General features: G+C 38.7%; 1 protein-coding gene across 3 annotated transcripts in view; it reads left to right on the forward strand.

The window, feature by feature from the left end:
* Positions 1-18,664, forward strand: part of LOC131432793 (dopamine D2-like receptor) — a 763,103-nt gene that overhangs the window by 165,533 nt on the left and 578,906 nt on the right. For all 3 annotated transcript variants that reach the window (XM_058599309.1, XM_058599310.1, XM_058599311.1), the window contains exon 2: positions 12,272-13,219. In XM_058599309.1, coding sequence (XP_058455292.1) covers positions 12,721-13,219 — 499 coding nt within the window. In that variant the 5' untranslated portion in view covers positions 12,272-12,720. The remainder of the gene's footprint in view (positions 1-12,271; positions 13,220-18,664) is intronic.

An 18,664-nucleotide genomic window follows, 5' to 3' on the forward strand; every position in this document is an offset into this window, starting at 1 on the left:
ATTAGAAGAGCTGACTTTGTACAATGTTCTCCATCGCTTTACAATTTTCGTTGTATTTTGCCACAATGCAAACGAACAGCACCAGGATTACGCAATCCCTCTTGTTTGAAGCGAAGCTGGCTCGGCGAACGTCCCACAATCGATTCAATATTGAACTGAATTCTTGGTAGTTATAGAACTGGAACTGAGCTCTGGACCTAACCCAACCGGAAAGATGCACTTGCTTTACTTCCTGCTCAGTCAACTGCGCAGGCTAGAATGAACGAAATATATTAAATGTTATCCTTTTATGCATGCTGAGGTACGAGAAAAATGTTATCATAAATTGCTGATCATATTTCTGATGGCATGTAGCAAAAATTATGTTAATACATTAGATACAACAAAAGATATTCACGATCAAAAACTTATCACTCTCTCAGAGGGTAAATTCTGAAAAGGCGCCCCATAGTAAAGTAAGTCGTATTCACGACAAAAAAATTATTTCCATTATTACGTTCGAAATTTTCCGTGACCAACAATGTGCCAGAACGATATACGATTCATCATTAATTCCGGCTATCGATTTAATTGCAATTGTGAATCAGCGGAATGTTTTTTTTGTTCTGCTACCAACAATTCCAATTATTTCCTGTGTCCACTTTCATTTCAACAGCTTCTGCTTATTTTGCCCTGGCTCGTTCGCTCTGCCAACCGACCGACTTTCGTAGTGTAATTACCTGCATTAGCGACGCATTATTATCTGGGTTTTTTGTGTTTTCAGTTTTTTTTTGCAGCCACTCCACCGTGAAATTAATCCTGCGTCCCTGCTGCCGAACTGTCACCTAAGAGGTCTCCGACTATACTTTCACGCCTGAAAAAAAATTAATTGAATTTCGACAAAAAAAAACGGAATAATAATAGCTACCCATGCACGGTTCATTGCGATTTCGTATGGGAAATTACGAACAATAATTCATGGAAAATAATATGAGATTTACTAGGGGCCGGCTGCGAGTAGAGAAATCCACTATCTGACAATGGTTTCCCACGGTGTTGGTGATGATGGTCGGCAGACCAAGTGAGTGTGATCAAACAACGCAATAATTAATCGTGTCCTCTTGGAGAGTGGCCACCAGTGGCAGCAGGACGAAGGAAATCGTTGGCTCGAATATGTGCTCATCCGGAGCGTGGTGTGAAAGTTTCGTCGGCACTTTCACGCGATTGTTGAGACGCGAGAAGGAAATGTGACCCCTCGGTTGGTGGGGTGAGGAGTAGGAGCACGATGGTGGCCGGTGCTGCTGCAGGTGTTGGTGCCGAAATGAAAAATTCAACACAATCAATAATTAATTATCAGCTCGGGGTGGTGCCGGTTGAGCGCTGCGTTGCTGGAGAAGAAATAGTGGCCGAAAGGTTCGACCGATTCCGATCCGCTCCCGGGTTGAGTTTATCGGGGATTAAACCTTAATTGCTCTGTCACGCAGGTCTAGCAGAAAACTTCCAGTTACATTAGTGTGTGTGTGTGTTGTAGCGAAATGGATAATGGGATTTATGGGGTAATTTAAATTTTTCGGGCTATTTATTGGAGAAAAAAAAAGAAACTCCCCGGAACCGGGTCCTTTTTTATGGGGGACTAGTAAATCATACAGTGTAACGGGGGTGAAATCACCAAATGGATCAGTCCGGGCAGTGAAGTGAGATTGGAATGGCTTCGCGAAGAAAAATGGAAGACTTCAATCTTAGAATTGATTGTGTTTCGGTCATACTGCGATGAATTTCTCCGAAAAAGTATTGGCAATTTCCCCGTACATATTCGGTGTTGAAACCTTTAAGAACGTGATTTTCTATTCCAATACTCTTGGTTGTAAGCGGTTTGAACACGGATCTGCTAAAAGTTCTTCAGCAAAGCAATCGTCTAACGTGAACTGCATATTCATGAAATGACATTGCTAAAGTTATTCTGTATTACTTTCATCGCTAACTTTGCTATAACCTCATCGGGCCCTGGGAGAATGAAAACGTTTTGCGATTGCAAGATTACAAGATCATAAAAATAATCGAATTATGAACATATCCTGACCGGAAGAATTCAATAGCATATTGAAACTACGTGCCCCAATGAAACTTGTTACATTATTCTTGTCGTTTTAATTACTAATCAAATTATATTTATATCAGAACTCATCGAGAGAATTACTCTCTGCTAGGAAGTTGGTGTTCCTTTCTCGTTCGGGTTGCGATGGTACCAAATTCGTAGTGGAAACCACGTTAAATCTGAATACTTTGGCCATTAGGAAAGACTGACCATGCCTAGCCCAAATGATTTTTGAAAGTTAGATGCTGAGTGTTTTGACTCGCAAGGCGATGTATTTTTCTTTTGGATAAACTTGAACGGAATAATAAATGAATTTCATGCGTATTGATTCACTTGGACCGAGAACTACCATTCCGCGGAGTCTGTATTCTTAATGGTCAATTCACTGAATGTCAGTTTGTCGAATTGTTTTCGTAGTATATTTGAAACGAATGAAAAATTGTATTTTGGCATCAAAATGCTTTACTCTTCACTATACGAAGCTGTGTGTCAATTTGAAAAGTGCTAACCGCGTAACTTTTTTCTGTAATAGTTTTGAACGCTTATAACTCAGTCATTTGTTGATGGATTGATATAATTTAACAACCAATCAATTCGGAAACAGTTAACCTAATTATGTATTACAAAACCGTTTCAGTATTTCAATGGCATGTTATTAAGAAATCGGTTTGAATCGACCTATGTTTTCACAGCCATGATGATGTTGTGTGAATGACAGAACCGAGTAACTTCCATCCACTCGCTGGATAGTCGCTTTTGCATTGTGTGCGGTGTGTGGATGTCATTTTTCGTCTACTGCGTACCGTGTTCACTTGAGTAGATTGCCTGTAATCTCTGGGTGAAGGCAACTGTGCGTTTGGATTGGTTTGTCGACTGGGTCGTGCGCATACTGGAATCTCCATTTACGAGCGAAACGGTGCACAGTGATGCCAAGGTGGCAGAAATCCAAAAAATAAATTTATTTTTTTCCTGCACTGTATTATTATTTTTGAATTCTCAGATAAGTGAAGGATTACAGTTTAAAGTATAAAAATTTTCGAATAAGAAATAATCTCTCCATATCCTTTCAAAGATAGGGTACTGTAAACTTTCTTTTCATCCTTTCATATAAAATATATGGTGCAATGACGATATTTTGCGATTAGGGTTCTATACAGGTAGGAATGGGCTGCCACTGTTCATTAGTATTTGATTTCATAGCATTTTTTCTCTACTTTTCAAATACCACTATGCGATCCTGCACATCTCTGCACTTTAAAGGTTATTTTCAATTGTTTGCCAGGTCGACAATAAAAATCACAAAGACAAGGGCTATACTTTTGTAAATGAAGGCGGTGCGAGTAAAATTTAATTAAACGGCTATATGATAAAAAAAATCAGAATATTAATAACATACATAACACAAAACACCTATATTAAGGTCGTTATATAGATCTATTTATAATATATCAGGAGTTGAAATGAATTAGCAGCGGTTTTTCTGTTAAGTTTCATGATTTTTGGTGAGACTATCATTGCAGTACCGTTTTTCAAAATATAGTCCATCGTTATGTACCACTTTCTGTCATCTTTCTGGTAAGACTCGGATACCACGTTTGAAAAATTCCTTTTCCTCAGATTCGACGAATGAATCGATCCAATTTTTGGTGGTGTCGTAGTTTTTGAAACTGACTTGACAAGTTATGCGTCATGGATTGGAGCAAATGGCAACCGTATGAAACAATGTCTGATAAAAAATGGTGGCTGAGGCAGAAATTTTCATTGCAGCGTTTACTAAATAAAAGCTTTTACATCTTTCGAAACATTGAGTCTTTCATTGTCATGAAACAAAAATACTATGCCATGAAGATCTTCATATTGCGTCCGCTTTTCCTGCAATGCTCTGTCCAAACGCAGCAAGTGTAATATGTATGTATATGGAACCAGTGATGGTGTCACCAAATTTGAGTAGCTCATAATAAATAGCGCCCAGTTGATCCCACCACATGCACTTTTTCTGTTGTCCGGAACTTAGTCCATATAAAAAAATCCCAAATTTGAACCACGAAGACCACTTTATGCATGTTTGCTCAACGTCATTGTTTTCGTCATTTTTCATTTTACATAGTTTAATAAGATGCTTTAACATAACAAAAATCCACTATTATTAGTAAAGCGGTAGTGTTCAGTATTTTGTACTTGTGTTTGTGTTGTTTCATAAAGTCGAAAACTTGAAAAAAAATTTTTTTTTGAAAAACAAAAAAAAAACACTTTTTCAGTTGTTACTCTCCCATCTTTACTCATAGTGCAATAAACTACATCAGTTGTATGTTACAGCATATCAGAAAATATAAATATTAGGACAAGCCCTTCTGGAGAAAATTAATGTTTTCAAGATATAAGGAAAAAGTTTTTTTCTCAGTGTATACATTTTCCAAACAGGTTTAATCATTATTTGAAACATTAGTGAAAGCTCCTAATCAATCACGAAACAATCGATAAAAAAATTTTGCTTTCAAGGATTAACATACTACCAGGAATAGAATACTTCAAAAGATTCAGAATAATATGAACAAAGTTCTTAAAGCGGTTTCCCGGGTTTAAAATAAAGGAGTTGCACAGTATACCGAATCGTTTGAACTAATATCACATAGTATTAAATGTAGCATCCGACCATATATATGTAGGGGAGAGTGTTCGGTTACCGGCACCCTAAGAAATTTCGCTACAAATAGAATAAAAAATATCAGTAAAACCGTGCTTCATCCACCTAGCAGTGAGATGATACCTTTTTTATGTGACAGTTTCATACTGATCACCCTGTATCTCCTAATGCGGAAGTCGGATCTGACTAAAAAGCAAGATGTTTTATAAGATTTTAAGACCTTTCATTTGAATCTTAGATGGTGCTTAGATTTCATTTGAATCTTAGATCGGTTCAGCCATCTACGAGAAAAATGAGTTGCATTATTATAATTCCGTTTCACTTATCGTCCTGTGGTTCCGCAATCAGAAGTCGGATCCAAACGTAATTCAGGAACCTTATTTGGGAGCATACGACTTTTCATATGAATCCGAGTTTGTAGAAAACAATTCCTGAATTTCATCCGGATCCGAATTCCGGTTCCGGAGTTATAGGGTAAAGTGTGTTCAATATTGTACACCGTCACTTAAACTGGCGAAACAAAAACGGTAAAAAATGTTGTAAACTGGACTCAAAACTGTCAATCTTAGGCTTAAATGAAAGGTCTAATGGTCCTACCAAAAATTACTGCATAAGGAGTGTATCGAAAATTGCTATCCACAAATTTTTCTTTCAAATTATGATAAAAAACGATATTTTATTCAAACTAAAAATTTATCCTTTATTGTACGAGGTTAAACTTGTGAATAATGAAAACCGGATGGGTCGAAGCTGAGGGCAATTTGGTGGATGGATAATTTTCTCAACGAAATTTATACCCTTTTCCGCAAGCCAATTGAGAGTGGTTTCGGTATGGTGAGCCGACGCTAAATCCGGCCAAAACAGTGGAGGTGTACTATGCTTCTTAAATAAAGGCAGTCATCTCTTCTGGAGACACTCAGATCGATAGATTCCTGCATTTATAGTTCCGGTAGTGTAAAAAATGGTTTACTTCAAACCACAGCCACATATTGCTTGCCATACCAGTACCTTTCTACCGAGTTTCTCCACCTCAATCTACCTGTCCGCATCGCTCACATCCTTTCCAACGACGACAGTAAAGTATTGTGGACCTAGAAGGGTTTTTGAGTCCTCCTTTACATAAGTCTCATCGTCCATCAAAACGCATGCATCCGGACGCTGCTAAATACACGAATACAATTTCCGGGGCCTTCCTTCTTCTGTTCTACACTTTGTTTCGAGATTTTCTGCTTCTTCTAGGTCTTCAGGTGATTTCGCCTCTTGATACGCTGGATCATTCCGAAATTCGGTCCTGCTTTTTTGGTCAAATCACGTATTCGCATTGATTATTTTTAAAACCGGGGATAAATAAACGATATAATAGTAATAATTGATTATTTTTTCATGATTAGAGATACCACTTTCTGGTCCAGTTTCGGGTTGGAAGAACCGGGTTGTCTGCATCTTCCTGGTAGCTCATCCAAAGAATAGTGTTCCCCAAACTTAATAATGATGGTTCTAGCCCTGGCATGATGAATTCCAAACTGTTTCGCCAATTTTCGCATAGTAATACCCTTCTCACTTAGCCATGTGTCCAGAACCTTAATTTTTACTTCATTTTTAATACGCGACATTTTGAAAACGCAGAATTTCAATGGCACAAACAAGTAAACAAACGAAAGCTGATAGCCAATCGCACAGCATGCTGTGATCCGAGCATAGAAAACCATCACAAAAACACGCGTACAACACAGATGTATGTGGATAGCTAATTTTCGATACACTCCTTATTTTCGAATACAACAAACATTTAAATCGTCATTTAGAGTGCGATGGCAAAATAGTATAAAATCTTCAAAATTTGAATAAAAACTAGTAGAGTTAGTTGGTGGTCGTACGAACCGACGTCGATTATACCGGTTCTCGGGTTCCGGTGTCGGAAGTGCGTGAAATAGTGAACCCACTTCGTTTTCCTAAGGATGACCTACGCAATCAAAGCACTGTATTATTCTGTATGTTATACTAGTTAATGCACAAACAAACTCTTGGTTTCTTTCAAAAATCGAAGAGAAAATTTTTGAATAGAATACCACAACATTATACATGAGAAAGGCATCAGTACACCACTAGGTGGTTTAAAACAGGTGTTTATATACAAAAAAGGTAAAAAGAAGCTTTAACTCAATCTTGGCAAAGTTTCAGAGTGGAAAGATTAATACTTTCGGAGCAGTGAATTTTTCAATCACGACCCGCACGCGCGAAGTGTACCGCAGCGCAACTCGCTCGAACACGGGCTTAACTTGTCGACACATGTCGCACCACTGATCGAATCCTAACTTTGACAGGTAATTGTTAGCAACGTTTTTGTTAAGATTGCGATGTAAAAATGAATTCGAAAATCAAAAACATTCGTTACGTCGAGTTCTTTACCGAAAAAAAAAAATAGTTAGATGAAAAAATCAAAATTTGGGTGGCTGAATTTGCGTGGAATGCCCCATCAATATATTTTAGAAGATTTTCCTTCCAAGTCGTTGCAATCGGAATTTTGAAAGACGATCGAGTTTTGTGATAAATGTTAAACTATTGTTGGAACACAATCATTGCACTATGTTGAGCTACACGAAGACAAGGAATCAAAAATGACAGTTTTCTCTTCCCAGGACATATTTGAAGTATTCAGTTTTTGTAAACCAGAAAAACTAAATCATAGAATGATTTCAACTGTTTAAAAACTGTTTCTCACTGTGGTAATAAAGATAGGTGTGGTAAATGTGGAGCAAATCATAAGGACGACTCGTGCAGTAGAAATTCTGTAAAATGTTTTTACTGTGGGAATACTTCTCATGATATCTCTTCATGTCCAACATATAAATCACGCGCAGATAAACTGAAAAAGTCTCTGAAAGAGCGTTCCAAGCGTTCATATGTTGAAATACTAGAGCAAGCTACACCACCGACCAATACTAATCTCTTTACTTGCTTGTCAGCTGACGAATGTGAGTCTGACGATCCCCAAGAAGGTACATCTTCTACTGTGCCTAGAAGTTTTAGGAAGCGAAAAAATATTACGTCCAACAAATTTCCCTGTAAAGGCCCAAAGATATCTTCTCAGGGACCATCAAATACAACATCTAAACATCTAGTGCTCCAAAAAAATCAAAGCAAATTGCTCCAGTTCTAGGAAATCTTAGATCCGACAAAGAGTATCCAGCACTTCCTGGAACATCGAAACCCCTCAGTGTTCCACGAGATCAGTCAGAGAATCAGACCAGTGCTGGGTTTATAAAATTTTCCGACATCGTGGAGTGGATCCTATCTACTTTCAACATGCCTGATCCTTTTAAAAGCTTTGTGATAGCTGTTATTCCCACAGTTGAATCATTTTTGAAGCAGTTGACTGCAAAATGGCCCCTCCTTTCAGCGAGCATATCCTTCAATGGCTAAATCATTGAAAGAGATTAAGGATTCGATCACTGTTCTACAGTGGAATTTCAGAAGTACCATTCCTAAAATAGATTCTTTTAAATTCCTAATAAACAACTTACAATGAGACGCATTTGCTTTATGTGAATCATGGTTAACTTCTGAAATACCCCTCAACTTCCACGATTTTAACATTATTCGCTGGGATCGAGAAACCCCGTACGGAGGAGTACTTTTAGGTATCTGAAAGTGCTATTCCTTCCATCGTATTAACCTTCTCTCGATACCAGAAATTGAAGTTGTCGCATGTCAAGTCACAATGAAAGCAAAGACCTTTGCATTGGTTCCGTCTACATTCCCCCAATAGCCTCGATTGGGCACCGACGGTTTTGTGGGGCTGTCTTCATGATGATAACAGATCAACTTTGATATATGATCTTTGCGATAACTTCAATATGACCATTTTGAATACGGGAGAAATGACACGGATTCCTGCACCACCAGCGAGACCAAGTGCACTGGATCTTTCCATTTGTTCGACATCGCTACGGTTGGATTGCAAGTGGAAGGTGATCCCCGATCCCCACGGTAGCGATCATTTGCCGATCGTAATTTCAATCATCAGCGGATTGAGATCATTAGAGACAATCAATATTTCGTATGACCTCACACGAAATATTGATTGGAAATACTACGCAAATTCGATATCTGAGAAACTAGATACAACACAGGAACTTCCTCCGGAGGAAGAGTACACGTTTCTGGCTGGCTTGATTCTCGATACCGCGATTCAATCCCAGACCAAACGTGTACCCGACGCGAAAAATTACATCCATCCTCAAAACAAAGAGAGGGACAAAGAGTGCTCAGAACTGAAAGTAGAAAAAACTTCAGCTTTCATCGCGTTTAAAAAAAATGGAACACCAGATAACTATCGAAAATATGCGTCGTTAGATTTTAAAATGAGAAACATAATTAAAGCTAAGAAACGCGGTTATTGGCGTCGGTTCGTAGAGGGATTGTCGAGCGAAACATCAATGAGCACTCTTTGGAATACAGCCCGACGAATGCGCAACCATAATACCACGAACGAAAGTGAGGAATATTCTCACCGCTGGATATTCGATTTCGCTAAAAAAGTATGTCCTGACTCTGTTCCGGAGCAGAAGATCACCCGCATCATGTCATCAAACAGGAACGAAACACCGTTTTCAATGGTAGAGTTCTCACTTGCGCTCCTGTCATGTAACAAGAATCAACCTGGCACCTTCAAAAGACGCTTGCTGAATTTATTCAACGAGTTCCTAGAGGGTAATATTGTCCCACACGACTGGAAACAAGTGAGAGTGATCGCCATTCAAAAACCAGGGAAACCAGCCTCCGATCACAATTCGTATAGGCCGATTGCTATGCTTTCCTGTAGCCGAAAATTGTTCGAAAAAATGATTCTATTTCGCCTAGACAATTGGGCCACTAATGGTTTGCTTTCAGATACACAATTCGGCTTCCGCAAGGGGAAAGGAACGAACGATTGTCTTGCGTTGCTCTCAACAGAAATTCAAATGGCATTTGCTCGTTTAGAACAAATGGCATCAGTTTTCCTATATATCAAGGGGGCTTTCGACTCAGTTTCTATAAATATCCTGTCTGAGCTGAATCGTTTCGCAAGATTACATTTAAGAGACTCCCTCTGGGCCCGAGGTAGGCCACCCAATGTGCCGGTGCGAGATGCACTAGCAAGTCGCGATTGCACTTATATGTACTCGATTTACATCTTTCTGAAAACTATTGGTTTATCAATCTAGTTACTGCTTCTCTTTATTTACATCCTTTACAGTTCACCTCTCCCCGAAATGCCATCTTGTGACGTACTAATTGGTTTTTGGTAACCACATATGGGAAATTTTGAGTCAAAATGAAACGAAGATTACACGAAGACTTTGAAGTTATTACATTATTATTATCTGTTTTGTGTTATTGTATATTGTGTGAGTGTGTATGTAACTATTTGTTTTTTTCCATACTAACCTGGAGTAACCGCCAGTAATTCGGCTTCCTTTTTTTTAACACTAACCTTAAATTTTCTATAGCTTAAACATAATTGTGTTCCCCACTCTTTAACTCTCCCAAAAACCTTGTATGTGTATGTACGAGGTCTGTTCAAAAAGTACCCGGAATTCTCATTTTTCTAAAAAAATATTTATTTATTCGTCTACATCTATATGGTCCCCTTCAAAGTTATTCCCCTTGATATAATACACTTATGCCAGCGTTTTTTCCAGTCTTCGAAACACCCCTGATAGTCACTTTTTGTAATGCTCTGTAGCACTCTCAGCGATTCTGCCTTTATCTCTTCAATCGATGAAAAACGCTGTTCTTTCATGGGTCTCTTCAACTTTGGGAACAGGAAAAAATCACACGGAGCGATATCTGGTGAATAAGGAGGTTGGGGCATGATTAAAGTCTTGTTTTTAGCCAAAATGCGTTTGTAATTTTGATCAAAATTCAACAGTTTTGGAACAAATTTTGCTGCCACTCGTTTCATGCCCAAAACATTTGAAAAAATATGATGGCATGAGCCAACTGATATGCCAACTTCATCAGCAACTTCTCTAATAGTGATTCGGCGATCATCCATAATCATTTTTTCCACTTTTCCCACATTTTCATCGATTATTGACGTGCTGGGTCGACCGGAGCGTTCGTCGTCTTCAACGTCTTCGCGGCCATCTTGGAAACGCTTATACCACTCGTAAACACTTGTTTTTTTTTCCATAGCAGACTCACCGTAGGCTCTCTGTAACATTTCGCACACTTGGTTACACTTTATTTCATTTTTCACGCAAAATTTAATACAAATTCTTTGACTCTTCAATTTTTCCATTGTTTAAACTAACAAAAATCGCCGAGCTCAAAAAAAACACGTCTACACCAGCCGCTACAAGACAGAATGTAAACAATGAATACAGCTGAAAATTTCACCATACATTAGGGACATATGTACCAACACAATAAAAACAAATTTTGACCACCGGACTCTCCAGACGCGCGCAATTAAAAAAATCCCGGGAACTTTTTGAACAGACCTCGTATATATATTAAATAATAATTGTAATTATATTATACCAAAAAAATCTAATACAGACTTTGGCACCTCTGAGCTAAAGTTATGTGCCATATCAAATAAACGATCTGAAGAAAAAAAAAACTGTTTAAAAACTGTATGTCATCAATATTTTAATACTCACGTAAATCCTTTGCCCCAATTTTACTCGCGTCCTGCCTACACGGTGCACACAAAACATCATCGAATTCTCAAGAAGGGATGAAGAAACTGGTCGCAACGAATGTTTTTGATTTTTGAATTCATTTCTACACCGCAATCTTAACAAAAACGTTGCTAACAATAAACTGTCAAAGTTAGGATTCGATCAGTGGTGCGACATATGTCGACAAGTTAAGCCCGTGTTCGAGCGAGTTGCGCTGCGGTACACTTCGCGCGTGCGGGTCGTGATTGAAAAATTCACTGCTCCGAAAGTATTAATCTTTCCACTCTGAAACTTTGCCAAGATTGAGTTAAACCCCTAAGGATTCTTTTTTCAACAAAAAAATAAGAAAAAAATTAGGCTAAAAAAAGAAAACTTCAAAAAATCATATCTCGAAAATTTCACGTACCATATTGGAAAAAAAAGTACATGTCGAATATTTTCGAGTTCTTTACCGAAATAAACTTGTTAGTTGAATAAACAAAATTTTTGGTGGCTGATTTTGCGTGGAATGCTTCATATTTCTTTCATTCCGAACGTCAAAGTAGACATTTTAATCAGTGACGCTCAAGCAGAGTTGTACTTTATGTTTATCTAGCGGTTTAATTTGAGTTGTTAAGCACTGACCAGTTGAAGACGGAATTTTAATGGAACATCATAAAAAAATCGGATCCGTCGATTGAGCCTGACTGATTTATTGCTCGCAAGTTACGAATTCCCATAGGAAATTATTCACACACACACATATTAGCCACATTCACGTACCTGTTGTTCTTTCTCTCTCTTTCCAGCTATTGCAAGTTCATCGAAATTATGCCTCAAAACAAAACTCGGATTTTCCACCCAAAAACTGAACTGTTTGTTTCCTGTCTGTATCAATTTCAGAGTCCCGACAACAACAACAACAATAGGAAATGCCCCACACGCAACTACCGTCACAAACATCACACTCCGGTGCATTCGTATGGTGGCCGAATATGAAAATTGGATTTGCACGTGCCGCCCCGTAGCGAAGTGCAGTTGCAACCACAACAGCAGCAACAGCAATGATGGTGGCAAAGAGAGAGGAAACATTTCGACAGTGTCCGTGAAAATCGTTCGAGAGTGACTGCATCCGGCATGGCCGTGATGATGAAGATGATGATGAAGGTGGTGGTGGAGGTGGGATTGTTGAAACTGCCGGTGACGTGCTTCCTATAGGTCTAATCCGCGTTCAGCGATTTCCCGGCACGCACGACTGAGCTGTGTGAAACCGGTAGGTAGAAAAAAAGTGCTTTGTCTGTGGTGTTGTCGGTTGAGGTGGTGTTGATAGTGGCTACTGCAACTTCGGGGACATGGTGACGGTTAACGATTCCGCCGTTCCCGGGTGGGATTCGCCGGACTATTTTCGGTTGTTTAGTGAAGGATCACCGCCCGTCAACGACAGCCGCCCGGGAAGGTCTTCCTACACGGGACCGGGAATTTCTCTCAATCAGCTCGGACTTTCGTCCAACGCTGCCGCTGGTAGTGCCGCCGGAAATGGTAGCGCCAACGGTAGTGCCAACGGTTCGGCATCGGTTGCCGCAGCTACGTCCAGTGCTGCCTACCAGCTGTACTACGGTGATGAAACAGTTCGGAATGGTAGCCGTGGGGCGGACGGGGCCCCCCGGGAGGGTTACCCATCGCCCGGTGGAAGCAATTTTATGTTGCTACTGGAGGATTTTGGTGAATATTTTTACAACTATAATGGAAGTGGCCCACCGAACGACACACTGCTCGGGACAGGCTCCGGTGGATCGGGATTCCAGATCAACTGCACACTCGCGAATACCACCTGCATCGTGCCGAGTGATGGTGAGTAGCATGAATAAACGGAATGGAAAATTGTTTGTTTCAAATTTTGTTCCCAATTTTTTTTCTTCATTCTGTTTTGGGGAACAAAAATTTAATGGACTTTGGTTTTGCTATCGTCGGTCGTCGTCGGTTTGTCGCGTTTGTGCGAGGACGAAAGGATTTTGTAGAGTCCGAACGAGGAAATTGATTGCACTAGATGAACTTTTCGCGAGTACTTTATCCAAACATGATCGAATTTATGGGCTTTCGGTTTTTTTTTGCTGCGCTTTACTGTAATGGATATACATTTACGTTTCAGGTTGAATTAATACATTTTAACGAAGTTCAGTTCATCGGTACCAAACTGATTTAGTCTGGATTCGTAGAAAATGTGATCGACCCGCTATTGTTCGACTGATGAATATAAATAGGGGAATAATCTTGCCTATCAATAAATTTGAACATTTTCCCTCCCCTCCCAAACCAATTCCAAGACCATTTCCCGATACAGCAAAAATACATTAGTCTGTTTTGCACCGTCTAATTCGTGGAATTGACCCGATAACTATCGTCACCAAATTGAATATTCACCGTCTTGACTCGCGACGAAACGGTTCGAACCTCAACTCGTCCAGCTATCGCCATTATCATTTCGAACCAGCTTAGCGAATCTTTTGCTGTTCGACTAATTAATAATTAAATTAAAACTGCTTCGTAAAATCGTTGAAACTTGTTAGGCTGTATAAGAAGCTTGGCCGTAATTATACACCTCCCTGTCCCCTGCTCCGATAAACGTTGGAAAGGCAGGCGGGTGGGTGGTCTTTATTGGGATTGCTACTTTCTCTCGAAAAGATGAAACTGACGACTGCTCGAGTTGCAGACCTAACGCTGGGGCCTAACACAGGGACTCATTGCCACAGCACATTTGAGCTTATTTCCCTGTTCCGGAGCCCCAAGTTCGGCAACAGAAACCATTTCGTTTAGCTCATTTTAGATTTACGACGTAAGCCGACTATAAACAATATAGGCAGTTTGCGCGGAAAATGTTGACCTTTAGTAAAATTCATTATTTTGCCGATTGGTCCCATGCTCCGTTACATCACTAGTCGGTCCCGTCCCGGTTTTGGTCGTCGGCCGTCGTCGGAACGGGGTGGAGGAAGGCTAATTTCGGCTGGGGCGCTCGGAGTTCATGGAAAATCAAATAAGACTGGTTGCTCAATTTCGCTAAATTATTGATGAAAGCTGCTCCGGGTGGGCGGATGGGCGAAAGCAATATATTATTGGAAAGTAAAACAGATAAATTACTTACTGTATTGGTTTTCCCTTCCGGTTCGGAAAACAGCTTCCACAGGGCAAATTCATGCAAAGATGTTGTTAACTTTCTTTGATGTTGAATAGGAGTTTGGCTACAAAGGACCGTGCTGAGCTAAATGTACAACACAACACACGCAGAACATATGACAAATATTTATAAAGGTTATACCAAAATAATGCAAATATTTTTCCTCATAGTTTGTCATATTACATAACTTTTTTTTATACACGAACGCTCACCAATCGTATTTACAAAATTCGCAACCGCAAAGGCAAACCAAATCGGCTCAGTCTTCATTACGGTTCATCTTCGACTAGTCAGTGGATGGCAGTTCAAATTAATCAACGATTGCCTTGTACACCCAAACCTCCGTTTACGTAAAATTTTTTTACGTTACCTCTTTTTACGTTACTCTTTTTACGACATAAATCCCAAATAACGTAATCTTTTTTTACGTTGAAAATACTTCGTAAAACGAGGTTTTTGCATACAATGAAAATCATTTCTGGCTCATTTATATTCCATGGAAATTAGCACAATATAGGTATTTTCGGAACGGGTTTGATGAGTAGATGTCGGAAAACGATGTTTGAGGTGTTTCTGAATTCCAAGATGGCGACTTCCGGTTTATTGATATTCCTTGAAACCCCTTACAATATGGGTATTTTCGGTACGGGTTTGATAACTAGATGTCGGAAAACGATGTTTGAGGTGGTTCTGAAAACCAAGATGGCGACTTCCGGTTTCTTGATATTCCTTGAAAACCCTTACAATATGGGTATTTTTGGAACGGGTTTGATGAGTAGATGTCGGAAAACGATGTTTGACATGGTTTTGGATACCAAGATGGCGACTTCCGGTTTAATGATATTCCTTGAAAACCCTTACAATATGGGTATTTTCGATACGGGTTTGATAAGTAGATGTCGGAAAACGATGTTTGACGTGGTTTTGGATACCAAGATGGCGACTTCCGGTTTATTGATATTCCTTGAAAACCCTTACAATATGGGTATTTTCGATACGGGTTTGATAAGTAGATGTCGGAAAACGATGTTTGAGGTGGTTCTGAAAACCAAGATGGCGACTTCCGGTTTCTTGATATTCCTTGAAAACCCTTACAATATGGGTATTTTCGGAACGGGTTTGATGAGTAGATGTCGGAAAACGATGTTTGACGTGGTTTTGGATACCAAGATGGCGACTTCCGGTTTATTGATATTCCTTGAAAACCCTTACAATATGGGTATTTTCGATACGGGTTTGATAAGTAGATGTCGGAAAACGATGTTTGAGGTGGTTCTGAAAACCAAGATGGCGACTTCCGGTTTCTTGATATTCCTTGAAAACCCTTACAATATGGGTATTTTCGGTACTGGTTTGATGAGTAGGTGTCGGAAAATGATGTTTAAGGTGGTTCTAAAAACCAAGATGGCGACTTCCGGTTTATTGATATTCTTTGAAAACCCTTACAATATGGGTATTTTTGGAACGGGTTTGATAAGTAGATGTCGGAAAACGATGTTTGAGGTGGTTCTGAACTCCAAAATGGCGACTTTCGGTTTATTGATATTTCTTGAAACCCCCAATATGGGTAATTTTGGAGCTGGTTTAGTGTATATTACGTAGAAAATAATGTTTGAATATTAGTGGATTGCTGATTGTATCATATATTGTATTAATATTTGGGAAGAGTCGCTTAAAACAAACTATGTTGTGCCTCTAAAAACACGTAATATACTGTGAGTACAAGTGTTTCACTCTGTACTCCAGTACTTTCAAACTTGATGATTTATTGTAATCCGTCCAATGTAGTTGAATGATATATAACGATAAGTGTCTCCGAGTTTCAATCAAATTTTTATTTTCATTTAAATCTATACTCTTTCTATAGACAAATGCAAAAATAATGGAATGTACACGACTCAACAGTGATCAAAATCGAAATAGATGTTGAATTGAATTGCATTCAATGAATTAATTAAGACTATATGCATTCATAAGTGACGTGGAGATTTTGCTTCCATACATATTTGTATCATGTGATATAGGAAAAGTGATCTCAACTGTCTTGAGATAAAACTAAGCGCGTTGCAAAACAGTGCCAAACCATATGATGTACGTTTTCTTAAATCGGTCAGTCTAAACCGGAGCCTTATTGTTTAAGTGTAGGAAATGTACTTGTGTGATTGTTTTATGCCTCACCGCCTTTATAACAGGAATTCGATTCAAAACTTTGATTATGCAAGCCGACTTTCTATCCGAGGCCCGGAGGGCCGAGTGTCATATGCCATTCGACTGAGTTCGTCGAGTACGCAAAATGTCTGTGTGAGTATGTGCGCATGTGTATGTAACGTTTTATTACACTAAATTTTATAAGAGATGGCTGCAACAATTTCCACACTCTTAGATCCAAATGAAAGGTCTCATACAAAATGTGAAAATAAGTACGTTTTATTTCCGGAACTTTTTCCGGAGTTGAATAAACCGATTTTAACACACTTGGATCAGTTAAAAAAAACTCTTCAGGTCTGATACAAATTCCTGAATTTGTTTGGATCTGACTACTGGTTCCGGAGTTATGAGTTAAATGTGCAAAAAAAAAAAAATAAAATTTTTTGCTAACTTTTCTCAGAGATGGCGCGACCGATTTCCACAAACTGATTCAAATGGTCTAATAGTCCATTACAAACTTTCTCAACTTCATCTGGATCCGACTTCCAGTTCCAAAATAATAGGGTAAAGTGTGTCAAAAAAATGTGCACAACATTTTTGTTTCAAATGTTTCGCGTATGAAAGTGCGTCGCCATATGCCATTAGTGAGTGTCATTATATTTGAATCTTAAGCGTGGCCATGCTGATATGGACCGATTCGTGCATAAGAATGAATAACAGTTCAGGTATTGAAATCAGTAAACGAAAACGAAAACAACAGTTTTAACAGCAGTTCAAAACTTGAATCTATTCAAATAAATCATATTTACTACAATACTGAAAATTTAATATTAACATTTCTTTCACCAAAGAATGAACCTTAAAATAATTACATCGAAGCATATTCATCAATTTATGTATTTGTTTGACAATTCGATTGTAAGTGTCAAGCTAATATCATATTGAATTTGGAATAAAATTCCTAAAGTTTAGTTTAAACAACTTTCTTCCAAATATTGACTCGTAAAATCCATTCCAAAAGTAACAATATTATAAAATATTCGACAGTAAGTCATAATTACTCAAACAACGTTTAATAAGAACTGTTCTTTAAACTCGTTCCGAAAACATTCGTTTTGATACGGGTTTCGAGAAACACCATCTTGGATTATGAAATGACTTTAAACATCATTTTCCGACATCTACTCATCAATCCCGTTCCGAAAATACCCATATTGTGACGGTTTTCAAGGAATATCAATAAACCGGAAGTCGCCATCTTGGAATTCAGAAACACCTCAATCTTCATTTTCCGACATCTACTCATCAAACCCGTACCAAAAATACCCATATTGTATGGGTTTTCAAGGAATATCAATAAACCGGAAGTCGCCATCTTGGAATTCAGATTCACTTCAAATATCGTTTCCGACATGTTCTCATCAAACCCGTTCCGAAAATATCCATATTGTAAGGGTTTTCAAGAAATATCAATAAACCGGAAGTCGCCATCTTGGAATTCAGAACCACCTGAAATATCATTTTCCGACACCTATTCATCAAACCTGTTCCGAAAATACCCATATTGTAAGGATTTTCAAGGAATATCAATAAACCGGAAGTCGCCATCTTGGAATTCAGAACCACCTTAAATATAGTTTTCCGACATGTACTCATCAAACCCGTTTCGAAAATACCCATATTGCAAGGGTTTTCAAGCAATATCAATAAACCGGAAGTCGCCATCTTGGAATTCAGAACCACCTGAAATATCATTTTCCGACACCTATTCATCAAACCTGTTCCGAAAATACCCGTATTGTAAGAGTTTTCAAGGAATATCAATAAACCGGAAGTCGCCATCTTGGAAATTTATGTTGATTAGAACATCCTTTTCCTGTAAATACTCGTAATTTTCGTTCCATAACTATCCAATATATGATACATATCTAATAATACATATACATAAGGAAAACTTTTTTTACATTGAAAATTCC

Source organism: Malaya genurostris, chromosome 2 (genome assembly GCF_030247185.1).
Source record: "Malaya genurostris strain Urasoe2022 chromosome 2, Malgen_1.1, whole genome shotgun sequence".
In the NCBI taxonomy this organism is placed as follows: domain Eukaryota; kingdom Metazoa; phylum Arthropoda; class Insecta; order Diptera; family Culicidae; genus Malaya; species Malaya genurostris.